This window comes from Trichomonas vaginalis, chromosome III (assembly GCF_026262505.1).
Source record: "Trichomonas vaginalis G3 chromosome III, whole genome shotgun sequence".
NCBI classification, from domain to species: domain Eukaryota; phylum Parabasalia; order Trichomonadida; family Trichomonadidae; genus Trichomonas; species Trichomonas vaginalis.
The window spans coordinates 18,536,249-18,549,271 of NC_067205.1; the positions used below are offsets into that span (position 1 = coordinate 18,536,249).

A 13,023-nucleotide genomic window follows, 5' to 3' on the forward strand; every position below is an offset into this window, starting at 1 on the left:
TATTAAATAATAGTTGTTTATAAATTATATTATATTATCATTTAATATTATTTTGATAATGAAGATTTTATTTTGCAATAATATAAACGAAATTTTTTACCTTATGAACTTTTGATGGAAATATGCAAATTTAAAATAATAAAGAAAGCCGCGAGCGAAGCGATCGGCTTAGGTCTAAGATTTTGATTCAAATCTTTGCTTATATTCCTTAAATTCTTTATGAAACTCGCAACAGTTCCATAAAAAATTTTAAATTCTAAACTGTCGAAATTACCGATCGGTAATCACACCCTTCACGGGTGTGTCACTTTTAGCTAAAATTACCCCTACTCTTGACTTGAATACAAGTGGAAACAACTATTTGGGAATGTGTAATTTCGAAATGTTTGGATCTATCAAAGATAATGTTGAATAAATAATTTTTATATATATAAGGTAGTCACAAAATCTAAGTAGTGAGGCTCTCAAAAATTGAACCGTACTCCATACAAAATTTGTGTACCCTCACTACTTAGATTTTGTGGCCTTCAATTGAGAGGTTAGTTTTGATAGAGCACGTTATAAAATTAAAAGGGAAAAATAAATAAATTTAAACATTTAATTATATATAATGTAAGGAGTGTAATTCCAAATTTTCTAAAAACTATTCAAATTTGAGCATTTTTTTGGAAATAGTAAATCTAATATGTACATCTAATAACAACATGATTCATCACCTTTTCAAGCTCTGCAGTCAATTTTTTGAAATTTGATTGAAATAAATGTAGCAAAAATTACATTTCATTAGGGAATATATGAGTTTCTCTGGAAACAGGCTGATAAATTTTAAATTTTGTCTAATCAACATGAATGCATTGAGAAATTTGGATTGATTTTCTGGTAGAATCTGGAACAATTCAACCATGTATAAATGGATCATGTATCATCATGAAATGTTAGTGTTAGAGTTCAAAAGAAACAGAATGAGTGGAAATCAAACACAATCTGAATAATTTTAAACGTATACAATCTTTAAGTTTGTATTTTGAATTCTACATATATGATTGTGTAATTCGTTCTTTCAAATTTTCGGATTCAGGCATGTTTTGATAAAATTCATTCCCAAAAACGTCAATTAACAATTAAATTTAGTGTATTTTAAATATATATACGTATTATATTTTATAAATTATATTAAATTCGCAAAATTTTAAGTTTTAAACAAAAATAAAAAATGTTCAAAATATGAAATTATGCATAGGATATTAAAATTTACATGTTAGCAATTTTTTTGAATCGCTTTCAATTTTCATATTCAAATTTTTAAGATTTTTCTGAAATAATAAGCAAGAATATCAACCTAAATAATATTAAATTCCATGCGTTAATTTTCCCTCAAAAGTCATTGACCGCCTCTCAATCTAGATTTTGTGAGTACTTTATATATTTAAGGGTGCACCCTTAACATTTGCATGAACTTTTTTTTTCATTAGCTCGGAAAATTTTTATCGAATACTCTTATTATTTATTTCAGCGCAATAAAATTATTTGACAAGTAATCCAATTTGTGAGTGTCGTCTTTACGATTATAGTCTTTACAATTTAGAAATGATAACCCTTTTTAATTTACACTTGTTTACTGACGCGTTTTTTGAATGTAATTTTGAAAATCATAAATACATTTAAATTCTAAAAGCTCAGAAAAAATTCTTTACTATCACAAAAAATAATGATCTTATAATATTAAAAATATTTCGTTTGTGTACCAATATATTAATTTTTTTTAAATTCACGATTATAACTAACAAATTACTTTTAAATAAATGCTAATCCCTTTTCACGGGATATAATTAGCTTGGCTAAAAAGAATCAAAAATATGGCTTTGAAAACGCAAAACTAAATTGACTTGTTAATTTTGAGAGCAAATGAATTAGAATAATAAATGATCTTTATCGTTCTATAATTTCTTAATACATAAATATATACGTCAATGCAGCTTGACTAATGAATCTCTAAAAAAACTTATTCATATTGAAAGTTTTTTATTGCAATCTCAATTATATTTGAATTGATTTTTAGATTCTATTCAGATTAATAGTCATGGCCATACATAAGCTGATAATATTCTATAGCATTACTGTGTTATTTTATCACATTGGCTTGTTTCAAGATATTCTAGCAGCTAGCAATAATTTTATATCTATTTTTAAAAAAATTTTAACAAATATTATCAAGATTACCGTATCAATAACTTGGATTATTTCCTTCTTTTTCATTAAACCATTCAATACTGTCTTTTCCGCAAAATTGCAAAAAAATGAATTTCTCTACGTAATTCCTATATTTACGGCATTATACGGGATATATATAAGGAGTATCAACGAATCCTCTCATAAAATTGTCACACTGACGCCTTTATATAAATTTTATTTAATTTTTGAAACAGTAGCTTTTGTAATTATACTTACTTTACTTTCAGCATTTTTCAAGAATATTTATGAAACATTAGGACCTGTTGAAGAAGATTTCTTCATGTTGCTCCTAGAGCAAAGAAAAACTTACAAAATCAACAATGTCATTTTTGTCACATTTTTCAAAAAATATGCATTGACTTGTTTCCTTCCATCTTTCGCATTCACGATTCATTACTATTTTCTGTGTAACAAAACATTTATCATTAAGAAAACTTCAATTCGTTTTCGACTGCATTTTCGATTTTTACCTCTTTTATATCTTGCCTCAGTTATATATTTCTTCTCAATCATTGTGAAACCTATAGAAGTAGGGCAATCTGATTTTCTCTTTGAAAAAAACATGGTAACACCACATAACTCTCTTCTTCAATTTCCCACAAAAAAGAAAAATATAATTATGATTGGTTTGGAATCTTTGGATACTACTTACTATTCGACAAAGAATGGTGGTTGTATAAACAATATAATAATTAAGAACATGGAAGAGATGGCACTTGATAAAAATAATGTCCATTTTTCACATTTGAAATATCCAAAACTTGGGGGAATGAGTACAATATCGAGAACAGGGTTTACTTTAGGAAGCACATTTGCGGCATTATGTGGTGCTCCTTTCATGGGGAAGAATGAGCCAACTGGAACGACAGAAGGATATTTAAACAATTTAACATGTTTAGGAGAGTTACTAAACGAAGCGAATTATATTACTTCAACGACATATGGAAGTCTTCCATTTGACTGGGGATATGGTCATATATTTGATTATCATCATTATCAAAGAATTAATGTTGTGGGAGAAATCTTGAAAAATCAAACCAATAGTTTTTGGTTCGATGATTATTTAACATATGGCGTTTTCAAAACTGAACTCAACTTTCTATCAAAACAAGGAAAACCTTTCTTTGCATTCATGCCAACACTTGATACTCATGAGCCAGGTTCTTCGTGCTATTTATGCCCTAAAGAAGATAATAAGATGCTTCAGGCGGTAAAATGTGCCGATAATCAATTGAAAAATTTCTTAAGTTGGGCAAAAAATCAACAATGGTACAATAATACTGTCTTCATGATATTTGGTGATCATGTGACAAGGGAGATTGGTATTCAAGAAATTGCTAAAGCGCAAAACTATAAAAGAGCATCATATGACCTTATTATCAATTCAGAATTAAAGTCAAATAATACTTATGAAAGATTGTTTACGTCGTTTGATCTTATGCCAACAGTTCTAGCTGCGGCAGGAGTAAAGATAAAAGGAGATAGATTGGGTCAGGGTGTAAATTTATTTTCAGATATTCCAACTCACTATGAAACCTATGGTACTAAATTTGGCAATAGTTTTGATGATGTAAACAAATGGTATGAAACTGTAATCATGCATAAGCCAACTGCCTGTGATGATTCCAACCCTTGCATTTTCATGCAGTCTTTAATACTTGATACAAAATATTCAAATTTGAACATATCAAATTAATTATATTATAAAGATAAGGGGACATCTAACAAGCTTGAATCTTCACATGTATTGATATTATTATGAAATATATTAGATACAAGTGCATTGATTTGATTTGCTTTGATATTTTATTTATTTTTTTTATACCTTTAAACTCTCAAATATTTAATATAATTACTCATAGATATCAACCGATTAATTCTTATTTGATCAATTGATGAATCTTATAATATTAAATTATTTAGATTAATGATTGGATAATATTTTATATTCACCAATACATATCATGATTATTCTAGGTTGAAGTAAGTTATTGCAATATATGTATGGTAATATTTGGTGATGATGTTTCACAGATCTAATATTGAGTTTCAAAATGAAAATTGAATGGAATTTTCATGATTTTATCAAGTTTTTTAGCTTCAAAAAATTTCTTCTGTTTTATGAAAATCAGCATCATAAGAAGTAAATGATGCGCAAAATCATTAATTTTCAAATACATTATGATCTCATAGGATAATATATCTTTTACATTTGTCAAATCATTTTTCGCAAGATACAATTTTTTTCCAGTGTTGTGCATGAAAAATAGCGTGACTTCACTTTTGACAAAAGTGACACTATTTCTGATGGTTTTGTCATTTATTTGTCAGATTTATAAATGGATAATAATGCTGTAAATCAGATATTAATTAAAAATATTTAAGATTTATGTTCGAATTGAAAAGCAAAATGATATTTTTTTTAATTGAAAAACGTTAATATCTGATATTTTGAAGTTTTTAATATTTGTTAGTATCTTAAATTATTGAATGCATACGTTTTTTATGTTCTCAATTTTAAAAAAATTGTGAAGAATTTAGTTTTTTGGAGATGGATGTTTAATATTTGTGAGTGAGAATGCAAGCAGCAGTTTGGTACTTTAAGGCTAGGTTGAGATAGATTTCCCATTATATTATCTGTGAATATATTGTTTGAAAATTTAAGATATAAAAATATATTATCAAAAAATTTTATATTTTTAAATACAATAGGGTGGAAATATAGTACGATGAGATAGCAATGATATATTTTATAATGGGAGGTAATCTGAAGATAAGTAGCAAATTTTATGCGATTTTGATTGGGAGTTGGAGGGTGTGAGTACTATAGCATGTAATAGTATCTCACACCCTCCAATTCTTCCTATGGCGCCGAAAAATTTTTGGTGAAATGCGACGACATTTCACCAAAAATTTTTCGGCGCCATATAGAGAACTATAGTCTGCGAGGTACTGATTCTATCTATGTACCTCGCAGACCATAGTTCTCAGCCAAAATGGCTAATAATTTGAGAGTCTATATGATAATGTAAAAGTTAAAACATTCAAGTATTTAAGTATTTCTTTAAAATATTAAGTTTTTTATTTTTCCAATAAAATTCTAATATAAAATATTTTTATTTAACGATTAATTTTATTTATATTTTTATAGTTTTTTTTAAGAAAAAATATTGTTAGGGTTTTATGGATTTTCAATTAATATACAAGATAATTCATGAATGTATATATTTCCAAGTTTTTAAGGATGCAACACTTTACATTTGTAAACTGTCAAAAATGAAGTCACGCTATTTTTCATGCATTACACAATTTTTTTCCAGAAACATATCAATTAAAGATGCATCCATCACATTCTTACACACCCTCAATTTTTCTGTTTGAGGTTTTATTTTCTCTCCATTCTCATACCAATATTCCCCTTTTAAAGAGTGTTTCACAAAGCAATAAGTGCACCATTAAAATTATTGTAAGAAAAAAATATAAACTTAATTTTTTAAAAAATAAAAAGATAAAAAAAGATTTTATTTAGCCATTTCATTCAAGCAAGCATGAGCAGCAGCTAAGCGAGCTATAGGGATACGATAAGGGCTGCAAAAAACATAATCAAGACCTACTTTATGGCAGAAACCAATTGATTTCGGCTCACCACCGTGTTCACCGCAAATACCAACAGTTAAATCCTTTCTTGTTGATCTTCCTCTTGCTACTGCCATGTCGATCAACTGACCGATTCCTTCCTGGTCGATTGTCTGGAATGGAGATGCCTCCAAGATTCCCCACTCTCTGTACTGCTGTAAGAAACCACCTTCAACGTCATCTCTTGAGAATCCCAATCCCATCTGTGTCAAATCGTTTGTTCCGAAAGAGAAGAACTCGGCGTATTCAGCCATCTTATCTGCGATGACTGCTGCGCGAGGAACTTCAATCATTGTGCCGAACATTGCGTGAATGTCAGCGTTGTGTTCCTTGAAGATCTGGTTTGTGATCTCCTCGTATTGTGGCTTGATTCTTGCCAACTCGTTGTTGTGGCATGTCAAAGGAATCATGATTTCTGGATGTGGATGTGCTCCTTTCTCCAATGCCTGGCAAACACCTTCTGCAATTGCTCTTAACTGCATCTTGAGCAATCCAGGGATGACCAAGCAAAGTCTGACACCTCTGAATCCAACCATAGGATTTGTTTCATGGAGTTGTTCGCATTTGGCAAGGATTTTCTCTTTCTTTGCGAGCTCTTCTTCGTCAATTGCTATTCCGAGTTCTTTCTTTGTCCTCAATGTTGTTACTTCTTCTGTTATGATCAACAAATCAGGAAGGAACTCGTGAAGTGGTGGATCAATGAGTCTGATGATAACAGGAAGATCTGTCATAGCTTCGAACATTGCTGTGAAATCAGAGATTTGTAAATTTTCTAATTCCTTCAACGCGGCATCTCTTTCTGCATCGTTTTCAGCCAAAATCATCCGCGGATCTGTCACCAAGGAACATATGTTCTGTTCTGCACAAACCAATGCCTTCTGCACCGAATGATCTTGCGCGTGTTGCATCTTCCGGTGTATCAGCATTTGCGCAAACCTTCAATCCGCGTGATGGACCGCCGTTGCATGGTTTGCGGGAGTTTGGTGCTGAGCGAACTTCATCAGCCCATGTCAAGATCTGCATGAGATCCTTCTGGTCTTCAAGGTTTGGCTTGACGAGAGGAACTTTGCCAACAAAGACTTGGCCGGTAGAGCCATCGACAGATGCCCAGTCGCCTTCGTGAAGTGTCTTATCTCCAAAGGTAACTGTTAAAGCGTTGAAATCGATGACAATTCCTGTGCAGCCGACAACAGCTGGGATACCAATCTGTCTGGCAACGACAGCGGCGTGAGAGGCAGCGCCACCTTCAGCAGTGAACAAGCCCTTGGAGACACACATGCCTCCGAAATCATCTGGCTTTGTAAACTGACGGACCATGATGACGTCGTTGCCTTTCTTGGCTTCTTCCTGGCATTTGTCGGATGTGAAGTAGATCTGGCCGACAGCAGCACCTGGAGATGCCTTGACACCGTCTGCAAACTTGTTTGGTTGGGCAGCTTTGAGATCATCTGCTGTAAAGTGGGGATGGAGAAGCTGGTCGACATCGCCTGGCTCGACACGCTTGAGAGCTTCCTCTTTGGTGATTATTCCTTCGGAAACAAGGTCGCATGCGATCTTGACTGTAGCTGCGGCTGTACGCTTGCCGTTACGAGTCTGGAGAATCCAGAGTTTCTCGTTTTCGATTGTAAATTCGATATCTTGCATATCTTTGAAGCGGTTTTCGAGCTTCTTAGTGATTTCTACGAATTGTTGGAATGCGCTTGGCATTTTCTCTTCGAGTTTGGCAATTGGCTCTGGTGTACGAACACCTGCGACGACATCTTCACCTTGTGCGTTGACAAGGAAATCTCCCCACAATGAAGCTTCACCGTTTGATGGGTTACGGCTGAAAGCGACACCAGTAGCTGATGTATCACCCATGTTACCGAAAACCATGGTAACGATGTTGCAAGCTGTACCCCATGAGTCTGGGAATCCGAATTTCTTACGGTAATCGATAGCACGCTGAGAGTTCCATGATCCGAAAACGGCTGCGACAGCACCACGGATTTGCTCAAATGGATCTTGTGGGAATGGATTTCCTGTATGTTTTTCGATGATTTCTTTGTAAATTCCTGTTAATTTCTCCCAATCCTCGGCCTGCCAGTCTGCATCATTCTTGTAACCCTTTTCTTCTTGGCCTTTCTTAAGGGCTTCTTCGAATTCCTCATCTGGAATTCCAAGAACGATTGCGCCGTAGCCTTGGAGAAGTCTGCGGAAGGAGTCCCAAACAAAACGTGGATTATTTGTAAGATTGATCATTGCTTTGACTGTTTCATCGTTGAGACCTAAGTTGAGAACGGTATCCATCATACCTGGCATGGAAACACGAGCACCTGAACGGCATGAAACGAGAAGTGGTAATTTTGTATCGCCAAATTTCTTTCCTGTAAGTTCTTCGAGTTTATGTAAATATGTTAAAGTTTCATCCCACATTCCTGGTGGAAAAGCTGGTGGATCTTGGGAGTAGTAATCGTTGCATGCTTCAGTTGTAATTGTGAAGCCTTTTGGAACTGGAATTCCGTCCTTCGAGATGGCAGCAAGGTTTGCACCTTTTCCACCGAGAAGGGCGCGAACACCGTCCCAAGAGCCGGCCTTTTCTTCAACTTGGTCAACTTCATCGAATAAATAAATGTAACGTTTGGCCATCTTCGTTATCTAGTGTCACCTTTAACACGTTTTTTTAGAGTTTACAACTTCATTTCTGTTGGATTCTTTTCCAAGCACCGTGAATATGAATTTATATATTACCTCATAGGGTATTTCCGAATTTGATTAAATTAGTTTATTTCTCTTTGATTTTTCAACAATAGGAATTAATAAAAATCAAAATTGAAGGAGTTCTATAGCAAATCTAAAATGAGTAGTTAGAACAAAATAATTTGTGCAATGCTTTATTTACTATTCAGTGATTTCTTTGTGAAGAATATAATGAAATCACATTTAAACCAGGCTTGAATTTTATCACAGAACCTATTATAATTAAGAAAAACCACACCCTAATTGATGGTAAAGGAAAAGCTCGTTTAGTTGGCGGCGTGAAGCTTGGTAATTTCAAGAAAGTTGAAGATGAAAGCATTCTTAAACGACTCGATGAAAGCGTGAGGAAAAAAGTCTACCAAATAAATCTAAAAGAATATGGAATTACAAGTCAATTGCCATTTCAGGAAATTGGATATTTTATAAATTACGACTCATCAAGCAATCATCTTTACATTGATAAACAACAAATGAATCTTGCACATTATCCAAGATATTCTACTTTTGTCAACATTTCTAACAAGGGTCCATTTCCATTTGCAATATCAGATGGTGTAGATATTAATGATCCCAGAGTTTATACGTGGAAGTTTCATCCAAATATTATGGCGTGGGGATATTGGGATTATGATTATACAGGAAGCTTAAGAAGTGTTTCTAAAATAGATTATGACAATCATAAAGTTTATTTTGCGAAACCTCAAAAAACAGGAAAAAATGCAAAATTAGTATTTTATAATATTTTGGAAGAACTTCGATATCCTGGTGATTTCTATATAGACAATAGTACAATGATCCTTTATTTTTATCCTTTCGGGAAAATTAATTCAAAAACCGAAATTATTTTATCAAATCATTCTAATGCTATCATTAGAGCTCGTGGCATAACAGATATTGTTATTAAAGATATAAGTATTGGATTCACACCTCGTACTGCACTTTACTTTGACTGGTGCAATTCAGTTGTAATTGAAAATTGCGAAATTTCAAATATTGGAAATGTTGGAATTTATATTCTAGGAGATAACAACACAATCAGAAACTGCAAGATCCATCATACAATGCGCCAAGCCATTGTCGTTGATTCAGCTCATGATGAATATACTCTAAAATATTCAAATTGTAAAGTTATAAACAACGAAGTTTATTGGTATTGTAACATGAGTAGAAATGGGTTTACACCAGCGTTTAGGATTGAAGGTGTTGGTATAACAATATCACATAATTATATTCATCATGGAGCTGGACACGCAATATTTTTCTCTGGAAATAATATAATGATGGAATATAATGAAATTTCTGATATATTTGAATCTCCATTCCCAACATCAGCTTTTTACGCTGGTATGAATTACGTAACAAGAAATAACACAATTAGATACAATTATATTCATGATTTAGTTCCAAATAATGAGATACACCAAGGAATTTATATGGATGATTGTGAAAGTGGTGTAAATATATCACATAATATATTAGTGAATGCTGGTAGATCAATATGGCTTGGAGGAGGAAGAGATTACCATGCGAGAAATAATATAATTGTAAATGCCACTTTTGCATTGTGGGTTGATGCAAGAGCTTGGGCTGAACCTCAAACATTCCATAAATTCTTGAGACCAAGATTCTATACAATTCGTGATAATCCAAAAGTCAAAGGAAATCTTCCTCCTTATATAACATCATACCCTAACTTATCTGTTATTGATCAGTATTACAAGAATAATACTGTTGAGTTTCCACTTATTCCACCTTCTGCCTTTGTTTTTGATAATTGTTTTATTTATCCAAAGAATGCAGCTTTATTCAAGAATCAAGAATATGTCAATGGATCATATACTTTTGGAGAAGTATTCATTAATAACTATATTAATGCAACAGAGAAAGATTTCGCCGATTTCAAGAATGGAGATTATTCAATTAAGAAAGGATCAAGATTGAACAAACTTGGCATGGATCCAGTTGATATGAGCGAAATGGGTTTGCTTAATAAAGGATCCAAGAAAAATGTTGTTGTTCCTGTGATAGTAACTCTAGTTGTACTTATAGTTATAGGAGTGATAATTGTTCTTATCTATCTTAAGATTAAGAAGGATAAAGAAGCTGAAAGATCAATTGTTGAGAAGAAAATAGTTGTATAACTTTATTAATAAATCTTTATTTATATGTTGATTCATAATAACTTTTTCCTGACCAAAAACACTAACTTTTTACCTTAGAAAATTATGATTTACATCTTGAGTGTCAACAAAATTGAGAGGATGCCGGATGGTTGTAAAAAACTAGTAGAAAAAGAACAAACAGCTAGTATCACAATGAATTTTGGCACAACAATTTCAGTTTCTCCATGATTTCCAGAATATTCGCGTTTTCTTATCCTTCGAATAAAAATAACATTAATATCACACTAATAACGATTTTTGGGATCAACAAAAAAAAAAAAAAAAAAAAAAAAAAAAAAAAAAAAAAAAAAAAGGTAGTGGGGCTTCCAGGCACTTCGTGCCTTCTAGCCCCGAAGATGTTTAGAATATGAGAGAGGTCCTATAAACCGGAGAAAGTGTCATATAAACATCTGTCATTTTACTCAGAATTTTCATGAAATTTACACCAAAAATATATTTTAGGGTAGAAGGGTATATCTAACCTCTTTTCTAACCTCTTTTCTACCCTCTTGAATTTTCATGAAATTTACACCAAAAATATATTTTAGGGTAGAAGGGTATATCTAACCTCTTTCTAACCTCTTTTCTACCCTCTTGAATTTTCATGAAATTTACACCAAAAATATACTACTAGGGTCATTTACGAAGAAATCTCAACAAAGTCTTTACGATGAAGTCTTGACAAAGTCTTTACGAAGAAGTCTCAACAAAGTCTTTACGAAGAAGTCTCAACAAAGTCTTTACGAAGAAGTCTCAACAAAGTCTTTACGAAGAAGTCTTGACAAAACATTTACGAAGAAATTCATGAAAATTCAAGAGGGTAGAAAAGAGGTTAGAAAAGAGGTTAATATCCCTTTCTACCCTAAAATATATTTTTGGGTCATTTACACTCATTTACGAAGAAATCTCAACAAAGTCTTTACGAAGAAGTCACAATAAAACATCTGTCAAAAACCGTTTTTCTGTCACTTTCAGGTAAAAACATTTTTTATATATATATAAAATGAATTTTACAAAACCACCGTTACCCTTCTTTGGAAATAAGAGTAGATGTAAAGATATTCATTGAGAGAACTTAAGAACTACCGAATGGTCTAACATTTGTAGATTGTTCGGTGGAAGTTTCTATATATTCTCATTTGTGCCATACTGTATTTCCTGACTCAAAGATTATATGCAATGACTTCGACAACTATATGAACCGTCTCAAACATATACCAGACACAAACAAAATATTGAAAGAGTTAAAAGAAAAGATACCTATAGGTAAGATGGAACGTATACCATTAGATAAGAAAAATACTGTCAGAGAGGTTTGAAAAAAGCAGAGTATATTGACTGGGATAGTATATCTTCTAGACTATTGTATAGTGTTCTATAAGAGTTCATGACATTGAAACACTTATGTCAAAAGTTTTATATCTTAACTATACAAAGGTTTTCAAGAGAACATAGAAAAATATACTGAGGGTATAGAGTTTGTGAGATTGTCGTTGGACAGAGTTGTATGAAAAATATAAAGACAAGGAAAATGTTTCTTTTATAGTAGACCCGCCGTTCTTATAACACATATGATTTTCAATACCAAGTAGACTGGACTTTGAGAGACTCTTTAGAAACTTTAGACGTTGTACATAACCATCCATGCTTTTACTTTACATCCGATAAAAGTGGTTTGGAAAGTGTCATGAGATGGTTAGAGACATACATGACTATGAGTTTAGATACGATAAGATAGAATATGAGAGAGGTCCTATAAACCGGGAGAAAGTGTCATAACAAAGAAATTTTTATTGGTAAGTAAATGTGGTTTGAAATAGGACTACTTGTTTTAGGTTTTTTCCATTGTGTCATTTACTTATTTGACGTGGCAGAAAGATATAGAGAATATGAAGATGAACCAATGCCTGCAAATGTTCAGCATATGTACTCGTAAGAGATATTTTTATCTAATATTAAATGGACGCACAGAACTTAGCGAATGCACAGCAACCTGGACAACCAAACCCAGAGAATATTCCAAATGAAGTTAGAATACAAACTGCAATGGCAAACTATGGTCAAGTGCCAACAGATGTACAAATGCAAACTGCCATGTCAAATGACGCTGCGTTAGGTTTGCCACCATGGTATGCAAAATATGAGATGGAAAGAGTTTTATACAAACCCTGAAGTGGGATATAAACAACTCTATGCAGATGACGCGAACACAGGAGTTGACCCAGAGTATGTTTTCTACCAGAGGAGAACAGAA

At 32.6% G+C, this 13,023-nt stretch overlaps 4 protein-coding genes across 4 annotated transcripts, besides 1 other annotated feature; 2 read left to right on the plus strand and 2 right to left on the minus strand.

Annotated features, from left to right (window-relative positions):
* Positions 1-332: part of a mobile genetic element that runs on past the window's edge.
* A 1,531-nt stretch (positions 333-1,863) lies between these two features.
* Positions 1,864-4,100, plus strand: TVAGG3_0725660 (lipoteichoic acid synthase family; the record flags this gene model as incomplete). Its single annotated transcript, XM_001321485.1, has 1 exon — positions 2,795-3,928. The coding sequence occupies one exon, from the start codon at positions 2,795-2,797 to the stop codon at positions 3,926-3,928; it is 1,134 nt and encodes a 377-aa protein (XP_001321520.1).
* Positions 4,101-5,753: 1,653 nt separating this feature from the next.
* Positions 5,754-6,278, minus strand: TVAGG3_0725680 (pyruvate, phosphate dikinase protein; the record flags this gene model as incomplete). The annotated part of the gene is made up of 1 exon (XM_001283605.1): positions 5,754-6,278. One exon carries the CDS (start codon positions 6,276-6,278, stop codon positions 5,754-5,756), a length of 525 nt encoding a protein of 174 aa, XP_001283606.1.
* Positions 6,279-6,727: 449 nt separating this feature from the next.
* TVAGG3_0725670 (phosphoenolpyruvate dikinase-related family) lies at positions 6,728-8,496 on the minus strand (the record flags this gene model as incomplete). Its single annotated transcript, XM_001293423.2, has 1 exon — positions 6,728-8,496. A coding segment is annotated over one exon (1,769 nt), but the record flags the coding sequence as incomplete, so codon positions are not given.
* A 1,147-nt stretch (positions 8,497-9,643) lies between these two features.
* TVAGG3_0725690 (secreted protein-related family) lies at positions 9,644-10,748 on the plus strand (the record flags this gene model as incomplete). The annotated part of the gene is made up of 1 exon (XM_051244307.1): positions 9,669-10,748. The coding sequence occupies one exon, from the start codon at positions 9,669-9,671 to the stop codon at positions 10,746-10,748; it is 1,080 nt and encodes a 359-aa protein (XP_051090894.1).
* Between the last annotated feature and the right edge of the window lie 2,275 nt (positions 10,749-13,023).